The sequence below is a fragment of the Sminthopsis crassicaudata genome, chromosome 3 (assembly GCF_048593235.1).
Source record: "Sminthopsis crassicaudata isolate SCR6 chromosome 3, ASM4859323v1, whole genome shotgun sequence".
NCBI classification, from domain to species: Eukaryota; Metazoa; Chordata; class Mammalia; order Dasyuromorphia; family Dasyuridae; genus Sminthopsis; species Sminthopsis crassicaudata.
In genome coordinates this window covers 2,920,730-2,939,317 of record NC_133619.1, presented here as the reverse complement: position 1 = coordinate 2,939,317, position 18,588 = coordinate 2,920,730, and the positions used below count along the sequence as shown (strand labels likewise).

Here is an 18,588-nt window from a genome sequence, read left to right as displayed (position 1 = left end):
GACTGCGGCAGAACTCCCCCCGGGGCACCCAAGGCAGCCAGAAAAGAGGTGGGAATTACTGCCGTACTGCGGCAGGCGCACACGGGGCACACGCCGGGGGAAGGAAATGACTGAAACAACCCGAGGAAAGCCCCAGGAACAGCAGCTGGGGTCCGAGTTCTGCCAGGATTTCAGGAAGAGCTAAAGCGGAGTCGGGGGAAAGTCTTAAATGTTTTTGAAGTTAAAGGAAAACATGGGAAAAGAAACGAGTTCCAGAGGAAGGAAGCAGAGCAGAAGTAGCAGCTCGGCCCGCGGAGCCTCACGTACCCGGCAGACTTTGTACGGGACGTGCCCCCGAGACTGCGGGAAGGCAGACGTCGGGAAGGCACGAGATAGTTTCTGGGAATGGAAAACCGCCGAGGCGTCTGGTGAAAGCGGATCAGCGGGAAGTAATCGAAGGCTCACCGGACCGTCGAACGCCGCCACAAAAAGTAGACTGCGGGCTTTGAGGAATAAAAGGCGGCGGCTGGAGCCATGGGACCCGCGGGCAGAAGCAGAATCTCTTGGTGCTGCCTCAAGGACGTCCCCGGACAAAAGCTCCCAGAAACGTCACAGCCAAATTTCCGAAGTTCCGATCCAAAGGACGTGGCGCCGCAGCGGGCGCTGAGGAGCCGCGCTCCGGGTCTGGCCGCGGGCACCGGGAAGGAGCGCGGAGCTTGGGACGCGCCGTTTCTTGTGTAGCGCTCCGGAATGTGGCCTGCCCAGCCACGCCGAGCGGGGCCCCACGGGGATAATAGGAGGGAGCCAGGCGGAAAAGTCAGCGCCTCTGAGGAGCACGCGGGCCTCAAGGGTGGCTCCGTGTGGGGGGTGGTCTTCAAAGGAGCCTGGGGAGGGAGGGGAGAGGAGCACCTGATGGGGGGGGGGGGAGGAGGGCCAGGGGGTGGCCAAAGCAGGGACGACCGCACAAACCCAAACACGGAAACTGAGGAGCAGGGGGGAGTTGGGGAGCACTCGGCACAACAGCTCTAAGGCTGGGCAGAGACTGCGGCGACCCTCTGGGCATGATGGACGCCGAAAGCCGGGGGGTGCCGGGGAGCGGGGGAGGATGGGGCAGTGAGAGGAACCGGGGAGTGAGCCTAAGGGAAGCAGCCGTGCAGACAGGTGCCTTCCAGGACCCCGGGGACCAAGGCCGCTGCCCGCCCCCTGCAGAGGGCCGGGGCAGAACCCGCGGTGCTCCCTCGTTCCCGTCTGTAATGGCACGTGAGGCTGGGCAGGGGAGCTTCGGGTGCAGAAAAGGGGGACTTTGGACAAATTTTTGAAGAAGACAAGAAATATGTGTGGGTGAGAAGGCCACGACTGCAAGACTTTGGGGAGAGGCAGCAAGTCCCAGCACTGGCCGCGGCCCGTCCGGACGAGGCGCGGGGGGGACGGGCTGGCGTGGTGGCGGTGGAGAGCTCCGATTGTCCGGCCACCGGAGCAGCACAAGGACAGGGCCGGCCGGGGAAGTCGGAGACGGCCCGGAGCCAGGAGGGGCCCCACCCAGTCTGGCCAGGCTGCGATGCCGCCATGTTTCAGAGCTGTAGAACCGGAGGCGCAGTCTCGTGGATCCGGTTCTCACCCACCGGGAGGTCGGACTGGCAGGATGGGGGAGAGGTGTGGGGGTGAGCTCCCCGACCGTCTCTGTCAGAGACCAGGAGGGTCCATCCATCTGGCAGCCCTCGGCCTCTGGGCCCTCGACGTCCTCGCTCTCAGTCTCAGCCCTTGGACCCCGGAGCCCTTTTCTGTCCGGGACAGTCGGGCCGTCCGTCCGGAGGCCGAGAGGAGAGCCGGGGCTCAGACGGGGGGCGGTCGGAGGGGCCGGGGATGGACAGAGTCCCGGGCTGCAGGGGAGGGAGCCCGCCCCGCGCCCATTGTACACCGGAGGCCCTCTCTTCAGAGCGCTTGGGTCAGACGGGGCTGATGGATGTTTTTCCTTCCTCAGCAACGCGTTTTAACCTCGAGACCGAGTGGAAGAATAACTTTCCCCGACTGCGAGAACTTGACCGGGTAACGCTCCTTCCCCTGCTGGCCTGGGCCCTCGGCCCTCTCACCAAACCCAAACTTGCAGTCGTCGATCCCGGGGCGGGGTTTGGGGTCCGCCAGGAGAGAGGGGCCCCTTTCAATCAGCCTCCCCCCTCGCCCTGAAGCGAGCCTGGACCCTGAGGACCCGCTCCCTGCCCCAAATTAGAGAGCCTTCCGTTCCCCAGGACCTTGGGCCACGTGCAGTCAGCGGCCGCCCACAGAGCGGGCAGTGCCCGTGGGCCGGAGGGAGGCGGGTATTGGCGCTGACGGCCCACCGCTCCCGGCCTTCCTCCGCTGCCCAGGACGCAGCCCCTTCCCTGAGCGCTCTGACTCCTCGTCTCCACGGGGACCTTGGCCATAGGGAGCAGACTCAGGAAGGAGGCAGTGCCAGCGGGCCCCCCTTCTCCGGCCTCCCCCCAGGCCTCCCTCCGGGCTTTCTGCTGCTCCCTGCCCCTCTCCCGGGCCCCCCAGGCCGGGCGGTCTGAGTGAGTCCCCGCCTCGTTTCTCTCCCGCCCAGAATGAACTCTTTGAGAAAGCCAAGAACGAGATACTAGACGAGGTCATCAGCCTGAGCCAGGTGACGCCCAAGCACTGGTGAGTGGTCCCCCTCCCCCCGCGCGGCCGGCCCCCCTCCTCGGGGGTTTGCAGGCCCGCCAAGTGCGGGAGGGCCCTGACGGCCGGTCTCGCTGCAGGGAGGAGATTCTGCAGCAGATGCTGTGGGAGCGAGTGTCCACCCACGTGATCGAGAACATCTACCTTCCTGCCGCCCAGACCATGAACTCGGGCACTTTTAACACCACGGTGGACATCAAGCTGAAGCAGTGGACGGACAAGCAGCTGCCCACGAAGGCCGTCGAGGTGGGCCATCCCGGGGCTGGGGGGCCGTGGCAGGCTGGACTCCCCCTGAGGGGCGGCCCCCGGGGGCAGCGTCCCGGCCCCAGGGAGAGGGTCCCTCTTGAGGACGTGAAATCTGAGTGTAAACCGTGTTCAACTCCCTCTCCTGAGTAAACATGGGGGGCTTGCTCATCCAACTGACACCCAAATAATGGGGGGGTCACAGGCTGTGGGGGGCATTTGGGGTGTTGGCGAGCTCCCCCAGGAGGGGCTCGTCCCAGGGCAGCGGTCCGGGTGCTCCGGCCTCCCTCCTCTTGCCCTCTGACGACTCCCCTGGGGCCTCTCCACCCGTCTTCCCAGACATCGGCCCTGGCCTGGAAGGACCCGTGGGGCCATTTTTGGCCTCTTGATACCATGTAGGCCCCCAGCACAGTCAGCCCCGGGTCCCCCTTCTCTGCCTCCTTCTGGCTCTTGTCTCCCGCAAGAGGTGTCGGAAGAATGGGGGCGTCCCCTTGGGCCTCAGACCCTGTTTCGGGCCCAAGGGATTCCTCCCTTGTGTCCTCCCTCAGCCGCCCTCCTCCAGAGGGTTGGAAGCTCCCGGTGCTTTGAGTTGGGCCCGGCCCCAGGGGGAAGGGCCCGTCCCCGTCAGGGCTCCAGAGCCTTGAGCCGAGATCTCCCAGAGCCCCAGCTGGTCTTGTCTGAAGCTTGGGATCTTCCTCCATGTCCCCCCTTCCTGAGGCAGGTCCTGGACGGGCCCCTGGGGGTGGGCAGGGGTTGGGGCCCGGCCCCTTGGACGACGAGTCTCTCCTCCCACGGGCGCAGGTGGCCTGGGAGACCCTGCAGGAGGAGTTCGCGCGGTTCATGACCGAGCCCAAGGGCAAAGAGCACGACGACATCTTCGACAAGCTCAAGCAGGCCGTGAAGGAGGAGAGCATCAAGAGGCACAAGTGGAACGACTTTGCCGAAGACAGCCTGGTAGGTAGGGGCTGGGATCGCCTCCCTGGCGGAGAGCCACGCCCCTCAGAACCCATCCTTGTGCAGCGATCCCCGTCCTGCCGTCTCCCTCAGCACCAGCTCCTGTGAGTCTCCAGGCCTCCCTGAACTCCTCCCGCTGCTCGTTTCTTACAGAGCAACAATATTCCATGACCTTCATGTGCCACAGCCTACCCAGCCGCTTCCCACTGATGGCATCCGCTCCGTGTCCCTTTCCTTGCCCCTCCACAAAGGGCTGCCACAGACATCTGTGCCCATGTGGGTCCCCTCCTTTTCTCTGTTCTCTTTGTGAGATCACAGCAGCAGAGACGCTGCGGGGGCAAAGGGCATGCACAGCTTCAGAACCCTTTGGCCATAGTTCCAGATGGCTCCAGAATGGCCGATTCTTTCACAGCTCCCCCCACAATGCATCAGGTTTCCCCCAGCCCCTCCCACATCGCGCATTGCCGATCTGACCGGCGGGCAGTGGGACCTCAGGGCTGTCTTACTTTGCATTTCTCTGATCAGCGGCGATTGAGGGTGTTTTTTAACATGACAGAAATGGCTGTAATTTCTTCATCTAGAAAGGGTTCCTGGCCTTTGGCCTTTATTACTTGGCCAGTGGCTGAGCTTGCCTCAGATCTCGATGTGGTGCAGAAACGAGGCCTTTGCCAGACAGCGGGACCGTCAGGACGGCCCCACGCGCCTGTGCCGCCCTCCTTAGCCGCTTCCCAAGGAAGCACACGGCGGGTGCTCACAGAGGGGCTGCTGTAGAAGTCTCGGGCCGTCGGGAGCTTCCTCTGAAAGTCCCCGTCCTTCGTTGGGCCTTTTCACTTACCGGGCAGCCATTGCTAGTGTTAAGCACGGGAGGTGGGTCCTCCCCTGTGAGACCTTCATCAGAAACCTCCTTTCTGCAAGAACCCTTAGGTCCTACAGATTCTAGGTTTTCCACGTGACCTTTGCCGAGCCGTGGGTTCTTCCTTCCCCTCGAGACGGGAGAGGTGGCGTCCGAGTCCTTCCTCCATCTGGAGAGAGGAGATCGAGGGGGTTGGAGCAGGAGGGGTGAGAGCCACGAGTCAGCCACGCTGACCCCCCCCCCCCCCCGGGACTCGGACAGTCCCTGTCTCTGAGAACACGTCTCAGTGGGAGACACTTTCTGGTGTTGACCGGGGCCGGGAAGCCGGAGCCCCTCCGCGGCCTAGAGAGGCTTACCTGGGGGCCTCGTCTTGCTGACGGAAACGGGTCCGCGCCGAAGGGCGTCGCGAGCAGCTTATGGCCCCGGGCGTTTTACCCGGAAACTGGCCTGGACTCGTCTCAGTCGCTGTTTCCACGTTCCTCCTTTTCCGATGTCAGGGAATCGCTCCCCCCTCCCGGCTCGGAAAGTCCCTCCTCTTTCCTCCAGTTAGAAACCAGATTTCCTGATCTTGTGTCCTGGTTAATTCTGTAAATTAATCGGCCTCTTAATTATTTTTGGCACATAAAATTCTATCTCCTCGCCCTGTCTTTGGGATCCAGAGCGACACGGCGATCTGCTCAGAACCCCAGGCCTTGGACTCTTGTTTCCCCTTTCCCTGCCGCCACTCGGGGGCACCAGGATGTGTCGGCCCAGGAGGCCCCCACTTTGTCCACCAGCTTCGGTTTAGTGGTCGCTGCTTCCCCCAGACCCTAGTCAGCCCCTCCCTCAGAGTGCATTTCTAGAACCGGGCCCTGGCGCTCCCCTGCCGTCTGCCCTGTGGTTACCGTGGCCGGCCCCCCAGCACCTGAGCCCGTCATGGACGTCAGCCCCCTGCCGGTCATTCCCATCCCTCCTTCCCTGGGAGAGGAAGCTCGAGCAAACCACAGCTCGGCAGCTTCGCCTCCTGTCCCGGTCAGCCGTGGTCCCCCCGCCCCCGCTCTTTCCGAGGCCGTCCCGGCGTCGAGCTCGACCAGAGAGGGAGGAAGGAGCGAGCCCGGCGCGGCCTCTCTCAGCAGCTTTCAGCCCGTGTTCTCTCCTGCAGCTTCCAAATATCCGGGGCGACTCTCCCGGCAGAGAAAGGGGCTTGGTCAGGGCAGGCCCAGGGGTTCAGGCCGGGGCGCCCCCGATAGGCCCAGGGGGCTCAGACTAGAGGGCCGCCACCCCCCGTGCCCCGCGTCCGTGGGGCCGGTCAGTCGTGCTCAGGCGGCCGCGTGTTGGCCCCCTTGTGCTTTCAGAGAGTCATCCAGCACAACGCCCTGGAGGACCGCTCCATCACCGACAAGCAGCAGTGGGACGCCGCCATCTACTTCATGGAGGAAGCCCTGCGGGGACGGCTCAGGGACAGTGAGTAGAGTCGGGGATCCCGGGGCTGCCGGGCCGCTGCCGGGCCCATGCCAGGCCCTGGGCTGGGAAGGAGAGGCTCCCTTCTCATGGGCCGGACACGCGTGCAATCGCCTCGTGCTGCCCCACGTGCACGCGTAGGGCGACCTCCGAGGGGCGGCTTCTTTGGAAGGGAGCCTGGTGCTGTGGGGAGCTTCGGGGGAAGTGAGAAGCCCCATGTTGGCAGGGAGGGAACCATCTGAAGATATAAATGGGGAGCGGGCTCTGAGGGCCAGACTGAGGGTCAGGAGAGGCTCGAGGCAGGGAGCCCAGCCCGGAGGCCACTGCTCTGGTCACTCCAGCGCGGCCTGGGGGTAGTGGGGGTGCAGATGAGAGCCGCTGTGGACCTGGCAAGGGAGTGCCTGAGGTGGGAGAGGGGGCGAGGGTGCACGTGGAGGAAGGGCAGTGCCCTCACAGGGACGGGGGGAAGGGCGGCCATGAGGCTTCTGGGTCGGGTTGTCCAATCAGGCTGCTGGTCAGCAGAGACAGACTGGCCCTGCATCGGTAGGTTTGAGGGTCTTCCGACCCTGGGACAACCGGTGGGACACTGAGCAAGGTAGCCTTGAATAAGGAGGCCTCTGGACAGGGCCCTGGGAGTCCCCCAAGGTTGGGGGGCGGGGTGGGATCTAGGACATGGGCACAGCACCGGCCTGCCGGGCTGGACCAACCGTGAGGACAGGAGAAGCCGGAAAATGCCATTGAGTGTCGGGGAGGGGCGACGGGGGGCCGGGGAGACCGGAGGGTGCGAGTGGAGGCACAGCCTGGCCAAGAGAGTGGGTCACGCCCCGGGCCGCTCTAACCCGGGCATTGAAGGACCGCACGGTAACTGGCGAGCGGTCACTGATGGCTTGTCCGGCAGTCAGTGCCGTCTGTGGGCCGTTGAGCCTGCCTGCCGCCCGGCTGCTCAGGAGCCTCGGGCCACCCCGGGGTCGGAGTCTGAGCCAGTGGGGAGCGGGCGAGGGCCGCGGGCAGTGGCCGCGTGCTCGCCCCCGTCGTCCTGCACAAGGAGACTTGGGCTACTCGTCCTGACGCTCCGGACTTTCCTCATTCGAACCTCTCCTGTTCTAGCGGAAACTGTCCTTGAAAACATGGTGGGTCCAGATTGGAAGAAGAGGTGGATGCACTGGATGGGACGCACCCAGGAGCAGGTAGGGCCGCCCCCCGGCGTCCCCTGGCGCCCCCCCGTCTCGGCCTCCCTCTTGCCTTTCTCCCATTCAGTCGCCAAAATCATCTCCCAGAGTTTTTATCTTTGCAAAAGCCAGAAAGTTCGTTCACTGAAGTGGTCCTTGAAAAAGGAAGCGCTGGAGGGGGGTCCCGGAGGCTGGCGTCCCCTTGCTGGCCTCAGTCCTTGGGCTGCGCGTTTTAGTGCCGAGGAATGGGGAAGTTCCGGGTGTTTGGGGGGACGCAGGGACCCGGACACAGCGGTCCGGCGGCAGTGCGCCATTCCCCCTCTGCTTTCCCATCTGAGACGGCACATGAGGGGACCGCCCTGGGCATGCCGCCTGACCGAGCTCCCAGACCATGGGGCAGCCTCTTCCCAGGAGCGCGCTTTTCAGCGCACAAAGTGGGCTTTTACGTGTGTCTCCTCTTGCGCTAGTGTTCCCGCCCCTGCACGGGAAGGTCACTGATGGGGAACAAGACCCACGTTAGGCCCTCGTCCTGCCCTTCCCGCTGGTCCCTTTGCACGGCCGGGACACTGCACCGGGCAGTTCTAGCTCGTGTTGTCGGGCCTCTCGCCCCGCGCTGCCCGTCTCCTCCCCGGCGGGCTCCCCCTCGTTGCACTTGAAGCCCCCCGGCTCTGGTGGGAAGGAAGACCCCACGTGTCCTGCGTTGCCTTTTCCCCTTTCAGTCTGTTCACAACGAAACAAAAAACGAACTGGAGAAGATGTTGAAGTGCAACGAGGAGCATCCGGCCTACCTGGCCAGCGACGAGATCACCACCGTGCGCAAGAACCTGGAGTCGCGAGGAGTCGAGGTGGACCCGTCCCTGGTAATGGCCGAGGCTGAAGCCCCCCCCCCCCCCCCCCCCCCCGGGCTTCCCCTGCTGCGCTGCAGAAAGCGGAACCACTCAGCCGGACCTTGCCCCCTCGGGCCTGGGCCACGGGGGCCGAGCCGGGCCTTCCTTCTCTGGGGGCGGCTTCCTGTCGCATCAAAAACCTGTCCTACGGAGCCTGGGCCCGCGGCAGGCCGATGATGGGCGTTTGTACCCGAGGGGAGCAGGTCTGGGGGCATCTGCGGCCCCCACAGCTCCCCCTTCCAGGGCCCACCCCTGCTGCTCTTTTGGCTGTACTTAGCAGTGAGGCCACCAGGGGGCAGAAGAACCTCACCCAAAATGGTGGAGGGCAGTGGGGATTCTGGGAAACTCCTGGGCATGGGGGGGGTAGTTTAGAAGACAAATTTGCACCAGGAAAAGAAAGCTTGCTCCACCATCGGTGGGTTTCACGGGTCCTGGGGGTCACCGGGGGCGGGCGAGAGCTCGGACACCTCGGTCAGTGTGGGCATTTGAGCAAAAGAAGGCAAGTCTTTTGTATGGGGAAGCGTGACCCGGAAACCTCGGTGAAGGACTCGGCCCGGTGCCCGGCCCGCGCCGGGCTGTCTCCTCGCCCCTCCTGGCACTGCCCCCTCGCCCCGCCTGGCACTACCCCCTCGCCCCGCCTGGCACTCCCCCCTCGCCCCGCCTGGCACTGCCCCCTCGCCCCTCCTGGCACTGCCCCCTCGCCGTGCCTGGCACTGCCCCCTCGCCCCGCCTGGCACTGCCCCCTCACCCCGCCTGGCACTGCGCCCACCCTCCCTCCCACACAGGCCCAGATCCTGGGCAGGGTCTCAGGAGCAGGAGTGGGGTCCCGCCCAGATGCCTGCTCTCCCTGGGAACCCCCCACTCCCCCAAGATGCCCCGAGGGATGGGGCTCCTCCCTCCGTAGCCCCCAGATGTGCGCTCCCTCTGGAGACTGGGCCGGTCAGCCTGTGGCTTTGCACCGAGCCAGGTCCAGCTGAAGCTTCTGCTTCAGGACCGAGGCCCAGCCCTTCGGGGGCCCCACACCTCTCCCCCTCCTCACTTCCTCCCCGGACCAAGGGCGCAGGCGCCCCCAAGCGCGGCAGAAGCGCTGCCCCGAGACCTGGGCCTCGGCTTCAGAGGCGCTGCAGCTGCTTTGGCTCCAGGGGGCCGCTGGCCGACCACCAGGCTGACTGCCTGTCGCCCCTTCAGATTAAGGACACCTGGCACCAGGTCTACAGAAGACACTTCTTGAAAACGGCCCTGAGCCACTGCAACCTCTGTCGGCGCGGCTTCTACTACTACCAGAGGCACTTTGTGGACTCCGAGGTGAGGGTCGCGGCGCGGCCCCCGTGACACGGGCCCTTCCCCGAGAGGTTTGGGCTCTGGCGAGTCTGGCCCGGGGCTCTGCCCGCGGTCCTCTCACAGCCGGGAGACCCCCAGGCTTGGGTCAGGCGGGCCCCCTCCCCCCTGATCCCTCACCTCCTAAAAGAAATCGCGTAAGGTGTCTGAGCCCTTCCCGTCCTCTCCCCCCTTGCCGTGTCTTCCCAATGGAGCAAAGGCTTGTCCTGGGTCACGTGCCCCAGTGGGGGGTGCTCAACTCAAGGCCCTGGGCACCCTCCCCCAGGTGCCCCCCACTGCTGCCCCCCTCCCCCACTACAGCCCCTTACCCAATGACTTTGGGCCCTTGCAGTTGGAATGCAACGACGTGGTCCTCTTCTGGCGCATCCAGCGCATGCTCTCCATCACGGCCAACACCCTGCGGCAGCAGCTCACCAACACCGAAGGTGAGACCCCACCCCGCCTGCTCCTGCTGCCCTCCCCCGCCCGGCCCCCAGCCCCCTGGACCCCTCCCCCTTGCATGGCAGGAAGCCTCCTCAAGGGGGGCCTCTCCCTCACATTCGCCTTTGCCCCGAGCAGTCCGGAGGCTGGAGAAGAACGTCAAGGAGGTGCTGGAGGACTTTGCTGAAGACAGCGAGAAGAAGCTGAAGCTGCTTACGGGGAAGAGGGTCCAGCTGGCTGAAGACCTCAGTGAGTAGTCCCTGCGGGAGGCACCAAAGGGCGGGACCGCCGCTGAGACAGACCGTGGCGGAGGCCGGGGGAGCACGGGCAGGCCGAGGGTCTGCAGGCGATGCTCTCCGGTCAGTCCCTCGTGACAGCGTCAGGGCGGCTCGTCTCCCCGCGGGTCCCACGGCCAGCGAGCGTCACTGTGGGGGCGGATCGGACTCGGCCCTTCGGCCTCCTCGGCCTGTTGGCAGCGGCTTGGGCCCAAGCACCTGGTGGGGGCAACTTGCTGGGAGCCAGAGCCCGAGTCTTTTCTGTCTCTGCGCCACAGCTTGGGTTGTGAGGAGAGGGAGTTAATGGCTCTGAGGGCTCCGGGGGACAGGCCTCTCTGGCGTCCCCGCTGTGTCTTTCAGCCAGACACTGCCAGAGCCCCATCTTGCTCTGGCAGATCGGCCACATTGTAATTGGGAGAGTGGGCCGGTAGAATCTAGCCCCTCCCCCCAGGGAGTCAGCTCGGCTGGCACAGCTGGCCCTGAGCCTGGCCCTTCGAAGCATTAGCGGGTACAGCAACGTCAGGGCCGGCCTCTCACCGCCCATTGGGCCGGGAGCTCGGCCGGCCAGTTTTCCTTGAGCTGCCATCCGGCCCGTGACCGTGGTCGTCGCTTTCTTTCAGTTGATTCTTGGCACCCAGGAAAGGATGTTTGTGGGTTTTTCCTCCTAGTAAATTTACTTGTTTTTAATCCACATTGTTTTATGAATCATGTCGGGAGAGAAATCGAGAAAAGGGGAGAACCATGGGAGAGAAAAAAACAGAACAAAGAAGTGAACATCGCACATGTCGATTTACATTCAGGCTCCAGAGTTCTTTTCTGGATGCAGACGCGCTTTCTGCCCAGAGTCCATTGGGATTGCCTTGGAGCACTGAGTTACTGAGAAGCGAGCCTTCAGAGCCCATCATTCCGTGGCCTCACTGTGACTGCGCACAATGATCTCCTGCTTCTGCTCGTTTCTCTCCGCTTCACTTCTTTCTGAAATCAGCTTGTTCGTCTGCTGTTGTTCATCATTTTTTATAGAACAGTAATATTCCATTACCTTCGTGTAACGCAGCTTGTTCAGCCATTCCCCAGCTGATGGGCATCCACTCCCTTTCCCATCCCTCCTTTCCTTGGGATACAGACCCACGAGAGACACTGCTGGATCAAAGATACGCCCAGTTTGTGGCCCTTTGAGCATAGCACAGGCGTTCTCAACCTCTTGGAAGTCGTGGACCCCCTTGGCTGTCTGGGCTGACCTCTCTCTACAAAGGAGAGGCTGCTACCTTTGAGCCAAAGGGCGGTGAAATAGAAGATGTAACTTCTTTTCCTTCCAGCTCCAGAGAGCCTTGTCATCTCCACACCTGTTGCCGAAGAAGTTTCTGAATTCCGACTATTAGTGTGGGCTGCGTGTGAACCGATATTTAAAAGAATTTTTTAATTAAAGCTTTTTATTTTCAAAACATGCAGGGATAATTTTCACCATTCAGCCTTGCAAAATATTGCGTTCCATTTTTTTTATTCCTTCCTTCCCCCTACCCCTAGAGGCAATTAATCTGGTATATGTTAAGCATGGGCAATTCTTCTATAAATATTTTCAGAATTAACTGGAAAAGGCACAAGAAAAGTCAGATCAAAAAGGAAAAAAAAAGAGAAAGAAAACAAAATGCAAGCAAACAACAAGAGAAAAGTGAAAATGCCCTGTTGTGATCCACACTCAGTCCCCATACGCCCCACTCTGGGTGCAGGCGGCTCTCCCCATCCCAAGACCACTGGAACTGGCCTGAATCGTCTCCTTGTGGGAAAGAGCCCCGTCCGTCAGAACCGATCATCGTGTAATCTTGCTTGAACTGATACTTTAAAAGTCTGAAATGAAAACTTTACTAGCAGATACAGAAAACGCGATGTCCTTAACACCACGGCCTCGGGAGGCCAGCTTCATCCTGAGCAGCGCGGCTCCCCCGGCTCCAGGTTGTCCAGATGTGTCTCCGCTGCCACGTTGGACAGTTCTCTGGATTTCTACCCCCTCCTTTTTTGCAGTTTTGGCAAAGCTGAGGATTCGAGTTGGAAGAAGTGGAAACTGCCAGGGGCGAGGGGAATGGCCATCTGGCCTTAGTGGTGTTGAAGGAACGGGCAGTTTGCTGTTTGCTGTCTGACTTCTTAAATGGTTTTCTTAGGCCAGGTGCAGAAAAAGGAATTGATTTATTAAAAAAATGAAGAGAAAGTCAAGAGAGATGGTTCTGGACACGTTGGTCCCATGGACCCGCTCTCAGGTCTCTGTCTGTGGCACTTGGGAAGGCTGGCAACAAGGACTAGAACAAGGGCATGCTGAAGGCCTGGCTTCTCTGGGTGTCCCCCCACAGTCTGGTTTCACCTTGGACGTCACGACGCTCCTCAGAATCACCCAGGGCCTTGTGCCATCTCGCCATCGGCCGCGGCTTCCCTTACATGTCCACCTCATGAAGCCGTCCATTATCTTGTTGGCTTTGCCCACCAGTCCCCTGGGCAGGGCCCTGTGTCCCCACAGAAGCCTCCCCAAGCCCGTCCTGGGCAGCTGTGCCCCTTTCCCGCAGAGGCACATGAAGCAGGGCTTGGGAACCTGCCTGCCAGGTCACTTTATTCCTCCTGGCCTTTTTCATCCCCCCAGTCTCTTCCACAGCTGTGGCCAGGTCCTCTTTCTGGGGCCTGCAGCCCCTCGCTGGAGCCTCCAAGAAAAGCACCGCCCCGGGGCCTGGGCACGTCCATCATCTCCGCTCAGCCCTAAAAGGTGCTGGCACCCGGCAGGATCCCCAAAGCACCCGGACGACTTTTCCTTCCTCTTCAGAGGCTTGAGCCGAGACCGGAGACAGGGCATAACCACGTGCCGTGCCTCCAGGCATGGCTTTCATAGCTGATGAACTATTTGTCTTTCACAAAAGAGAATTCTTTTTTCAACAGTGGTTTGTAGGCCAATCAAAAAAAGTTGAAGTTAGAATTTATAAAGGATATGTTTTTTTCTGAACAGAAAAAGCAGTCTGAAAACCTTTCCAGTCAAGGATGACAATTTTGCCACCGTGTACGCCATTTCTTAAAAGAAGTAACTGCCTCTAAAACTCGAGAAAAAAAAATCTAAAGCAAAACATCCATTGGCAAAGAACACAGCCCAGGGACAGATTTCGGACCATTTATGTCAGAACTGTCATGGACTAAAAGCCAGGAATCGTGGCTTAGTGGGGTAACATCCTGTTTTTTATTTATTTAAAAAACTACTTGTCTGAGCAGGTAGGGGGCACAGCGAGTGGAGTGTAAGTAGAACATAAAACTTGCCTCTGTAAATAGAGAGATAAACTAGGAAGTCAGATGGGCCAGGCTGGGCCTCCTGAATTTGAGTCAGAGCCAGGCCTGTGGTACCTTTGCTTCTGAACCAAGCAACCTGACCTCTGTGGGCATAGGAAATGAGGGATCCCTTTGGGCTCTAGACCCTGGGACTATAAAGAGGCAATGAAGAACTATTAAATTTTATTGTGATCTGCAGGGCAAAAAATGCAAATTAAATAAGATATTTCTTTCTTTTTTTTGTCTTTCTAGAAAAAGTTAGAGAAATTCAAGAAAAACTGGATGCTTTCATTGAAGCTCTCCATCAAGAGAAATAAATGTGAGTAAAAGAGTTTATCTGAGCTGTTGCTACCCTTCCACTGGCTGGAAACGTGCTGGAATAGTGCTCTGTCCTCCGTCCTCCTAGCAGCTGCCTTTCAGCTCTGTGGCAGGCAGGATGGCTCGTGATGCTAAGAATGAGAGCCTTTGAATTGGAATCGAAATTCCCAAACCTGTAAGATGGCTTTGAGGGACCCGATGGCCTGCAGCTGAACTGAGCATGCTCCTCCAGATGTGAAGTCCCTCAGAGCTTCGAGGTTGACGGGAATTAAGGGGTGAAGACTGCAAATACAGGGACCACAGCTCATGGAGCTGGTTGTGTGAGCTTCCCCGGGGCCATGCGGGAATGAAGATGGCCCTGGAGCCTTTTACCCTGTTGTTAAAGTCCAGTTTGATTGATAGCTTTTGTTTTGAAGTTGTTTGCGCTGCTCCCTCCCTCCCCATAAGGAACCACTATCTCTATCCCCAAATAAAAGAGAAAGAAAGTAGTTCAGCAAAATGGATTGACCCCCACACACACATACACTTCAGCAACCTATGAGCAGTAGGAGCTGCCCCACTAAGGACCTAACCAGCCTGATCCATTTGGCTCCTTCCTCCTTCCCTTCCTAGATCCCTTTCTTAGGGACCATGCCTTGAACTCCGATCCCTGCCTCTCTTTTGATTGGCCAACGAGAAGTCCCAACCCGAGGCCCACTTTGTCGTTTGGGGGCCCCGCTTGGCCCAGAGTTAGTCGCATTTGCTTCTGTTTTGGCCAGAAACCCTGATTGTCTTCCCCTCCCAGAGTGATTTTTCTTTTTGATGAGATAAGGGGGCCCTCCTGTGCCTCATTTCTTACCCAGCCTTAAGCACTGAATGGTGTTGCCTCAGTCAGACTGAGGCCAGAGAGGGACCTGAGGTCTCCTGCCGCGTCCTGATCCGTGACTGCCGCTGGACCCGAGGCCGGTGACCTTGCTCGGCCCTCCCTCCCTCAGACCCACTTGGCCTGCGGGTCCTGGCGTCTCCTCCCTGTTGTCTCATCTTAGAGGCTGTAGGACAGACTGCAGTGCGCAGACTCCCGGCCTTGTTTTCTGCTGAGCTGGATTTGTTTGGGCTGTTTTTTGTAGCTGTTTTTCTAATGGAATGGTTGAGAATTTCACTTGATACCAGAATCAACTGTTAATTGTCTCTGCGAGGGAATCATGGTCAGGAAATCTTCGTGTTCTCACCAAAGCGCTTGGGAGAAGAGGAACTGTGGGGTGGGCCGGCTTCCAGTCAGCTTCTTTTCTTGGCTCTTGGTCGGCGTCTTTGCCAATAGGATTACTTTGCAAAGCAATGTCTTCCCAAAAGGCTGCCTCCGAGCCCACAGAATTACAAGGGAAGGAGATCGTGGATAGCTCAGGAATCGTCATCCAGCTTAACCTAGGGCTTGTGTGCGGGCGGGTGGGCATGTGTATGTGTGTGTTTGTAACTATGTATTTTAATATATCTAATAGTATGATTCTGAGACAGAATCAGTGGCCCTCCCCAGACAGCTGCCAACAGAGAGAAGCCCCTGCTTGACCCCCCCCCACTTTGGTCCTGGCATTGGGTAAATGAGCCCAGACACTCCACAGACCGCAAAGTGCGTTCTCGGAGAAGGAAGCACATAAAAACAAGCGTCCTTTCCAGAGCTAAATGCCAGCCACTTTTCATCTTATTCTCACAGTATCTGTGTGTATGTGTGTGTGTACACACATACACACAGGTCTTCCCTCTAACTCACAGTCATAAAAGAAGAGGCGTTGCTGATGGGCCAGCCCATCTCCCTCTGGAATTGCCCCATTGTCTTCTGCCTCCAGATCTGACCCTTGAAGTAAGCTGTGAAATTCAAACACAGTCACATTGCCGCAAAGGTGGAAGCCCAAGGCGATGCCGCCCAAGGGTTTCTTGGTCCCGGCTATAGCCAGTCTCCTGCACCCACTGGCCTCAGGTCCATCCCAGCAGTCTCCAAAAGGCACAGAGCATAGGAAGGCGGTCAGGGGAGCTTTTGCTGCTCAAGGAACTTTAAAGTTCTGCTCTCCAGGGGAGAAAGGGAAAGGAAGATGCTGACCACTGAACAAACGGGGACTCATGCAAAGTAGCCAGAGACTGGGGGTCCAAATGGGGTGTCCTCAAGAAATGAGAAATTGGACGCCTGGAGACTTGCACTCATCACTCGGGCTCTTCAGCCTCGATCTGCAGAAGGGAGCGCCCGCCTTAGCTGAGTCCCATTGTCACCTGTCGGTGACCTGGAGGCCGTCTTTTCTTGCTGGAGCATCCTTGTTTTCACATCCTAAGAGAAAAGTGAATTGTTGCGGGGTTTGGACATCTTTTTAACTTACATTTTGTGCTGGGGATGAGCAGGGCAGCGGCCAGGTGAGCAGCCACCACAGCGACACTGGCCAGTGCAAGGATCCCCAAGCAGTAGCTCTCGAGGTCATGGCATGATTTGGGGCCTGACCCTAATTTGTGTGTTTTTAGTAGTTGTTTAATAGTTTGTCAAAGATCAGAGCTGGAGGAAGAAGGCAATGGCAGCGTGCTGGGCCGGAAGCTGGGATTTGGGGCCTCCTGTTGGTAGCAGAGCTTTGTTCTCCAATGGCAGTGGGTGGTAGACTGGCCTGTGGGAAGCGGGCTGAGAGTAGCACCTTGGGGCATTCCCTCTTGCTTTTTTTCTAATACAGCTGATTGTTTCCAAGGATGCTCCTAATTTCCAGTGTTCTTCCTCTAACAGAATAGAATCCCTCCCAGCAACAGCTGCCTCTGAATACAGTGAACAAAGAAAAATGCTTCTTGGCCTTTCTCTTCGGAGAGTCCACACGTGGAAACATGCCTTGTCCAGAAAACAAATAATTTATTCTTGGTGGAGCCTCTGTAGTTACAACACCCCCTGTCTCTGCTGGTGTGGCTACATCATCACCCTCTGTTTGGAGTCCGATTGCCCAGGGCACAGGTTCTTGTGATATAGGGACTGGTTTTACATGGTCACCATCGCTTTTCCAGAAAGTATTGCTGAGTGTTTGAATAAAAACCTGGAGCAACACTGTCATTTGTATATAAAGTAATCCTATCCCCAAAAAGTCATCGTTTGGATTTGTGATGTCCTGTCAGAGGATCAGCGGATTGTCCCCATTCACTTTAAGCTTGCCATGTGAGAGGGAACAGTCTTTGGCAGGAAACTGGGAGCTGAACAATTCCTATGTCCTCGAAGTTTGGGGTTGTGATCATGTTAGCCGTAATCATGGCGTCTCCAGCCTGGGCCTTGGACTCAGTGTTTACTAGGCTTCTTTGTGTCCAAAGAGAGTGAAGGAAATAGTCCCGAGCAATCCACTGGCACTCGAGATCATCTGCAACCAAGGGATTTTTTCTTTTAAGAGGTGCACGAGAGCCCTTGATTGCTAGTATGAGCCTCTCCCCAGTCATATACACATGTGCATGCCCTCAAGCATGTGCAGCGATCATTTCAAAGCACAGTTTGGGGGCAGTCAGTGACAGGAACCAAGGACCCAGCCTCCGTCACCCACGCTGGTGGGCCTGACGTGTCCCACTGACGCGGGACCGCTCCCTTTGGAGCCACAGGGGCTTTTCCCTGTGACGTGTCACTTTCCTTGGCATTCAGCTTCTTTTTCCGGCTTCTAATAAAAACTCCCACCTCACGACAATCTGCTTCCTCCTGTCCACTTAGGGTTCCTTTGTCCAAAATTCAAGTTTTTATCACTAGCCTAGGAATTTCTCTTCAGTATTCCAAGCATTCCTGCCTGTATCATTTCTCGAGACTTGGCGCCTGACAAGGAAGCTGAAGGGGCTTCCTCCCCAGGCTCGTAGCATCATGGCACATTTTAAGTTTGTTACATTTTTGGATTCTGGTAAAGCAACCACCTCAAATGTGTTTTCTCTTTGTGTTGGTATGGAGGGACTCGTATTCCTGAAAGTTTCAGTCTTCAGAGAGGTCAGGACTGTAAAGCAAGGTCAGACCTTCTCTGGGTCAGGAGGAGGAAAGGCTCCCACCCCCGACCCTCTGGAAGGAAAGATTCCTTGTCATTAAGTGGATTTGGGGGCCCTCCTGGTGGCGTCTGCCTGGGTCACTTGTGGAGAAGCGTGTTAAGGAGAAATGCCCGCAGGGTTCAGTGTTCCCGTCTCGCCCTTCTCCGATTACCTCAGCCTCTCACCCGGTGCGTGAGTAAGCTGAAAGGCTTTCCACACAAACAACACCGGTTCATTTGCACATTAAGATGTTCCTTTATAACTGATCTCATGCTAAGCGTGATTTTTTTTTTTTTTTGAGGGAGGTGGGGGGTGGAAATTTAGGTATTTATTGAATGCAGATGTAATTGAAGGAAAAAATAAAATGCCTTTGGAACCCCTGAAGCCGGTGTGTTGTGTCTCTGGCCTAAAGAATCGGCATCTCTGATGCTTCCATCAATCTAGGTCCAATGTCGAGGATCCGAACACATTGGAATAGCTAAAGTATCTGAAGAGCAAAGATTTCATACGACAGAGTGGAGAGTGAAGCTGAAGAAGGCCTGGGAACTAAGCCGAGCCTCTGAAAGCTCCCTTGGGCTAAATGTTGGTTTTAAAAATCAGAATCCTCCAGCCAGACTCTGGAGGAAATGAGATCCTTCCTGTGGAATAAACTGTGCCTGGTGGGAGGCCCCAGGCCTCGGGAGCCGCCTTCTGCTTTGTCCTGGCGACACCCACCCAGCCGAGGAGTGCAACGTAGGAGCGATGATGGAGCGCTTAAAATCCGC

At 58.4% G+C, this 18,588-nt stretch overlaps 1 protein-coding gene across 4 annotated transcripts in view; it reads left to right on the top strand.

The window, feature by feature from the left end:
• Positions 1 to 18,208, top strand: part of OPA1 (OPA1 mitochondrial dynamin like GTPase) — a 46,680-nt gene extending 28,472 nt beyond the window's left edge. For all 4 annotated transcript variants that reach the window (XM_074297825.1, XM_074297827.1, XM_074297826.1 and 1 more), the window contains 12 exons: positions 1,961 to 2,025; positions 2,558 to 2,634; positions 2,733 to 2,898; positions 3,697 to 3,849; positions 6,037 to 6,145; positions 7,250 to 7,329; positions 8,031 to 8,171; positions 9,387 to 9,503; positions 9,868 to 9,961; positions 10,095 to 10,205; positions 13,778 to 13,844; positions 16,575 to 18,208. In XM_074297825.1, coding sequence (XP_074153926.1) covers positions 1,961 to 2,025; positions 2,558 to 2,634; positions 2,733 to 2,898; positions 3,697 to 3,849; positions 6,037 to 6,145; positions 7,250 to 7,329; positions 8,031 to 8,171; positions 9,387 to 9,503; positions 9,868 to 9,961; positions 10,095 to 10,205; positions 13,778 to 13,842 — 1,178 coding nt within the window. In that variant the 3' untranslated portion in view covers positions 13,843 to 13,844; positions 16,575 to 18,208. The remainder of the gene's footprint in view (positions 1 to 1,960; positions 2,026 to 2,557; positions 2,635 to 2,732; positions 2,899 to 3,696; positions 3,850 to 6,036; positions 6,146 to 7,249; positions 7,330 to 8,030; positions 8,172 to 9,386; positions 9,504 to 9,867; positions 9,962 to 10,094; positions 10,206 to 13,777; positions 13,845 to 16,574) is intronic.
• Positions 18,209 to 18,588: the final 380 nt, after the last annotated feature.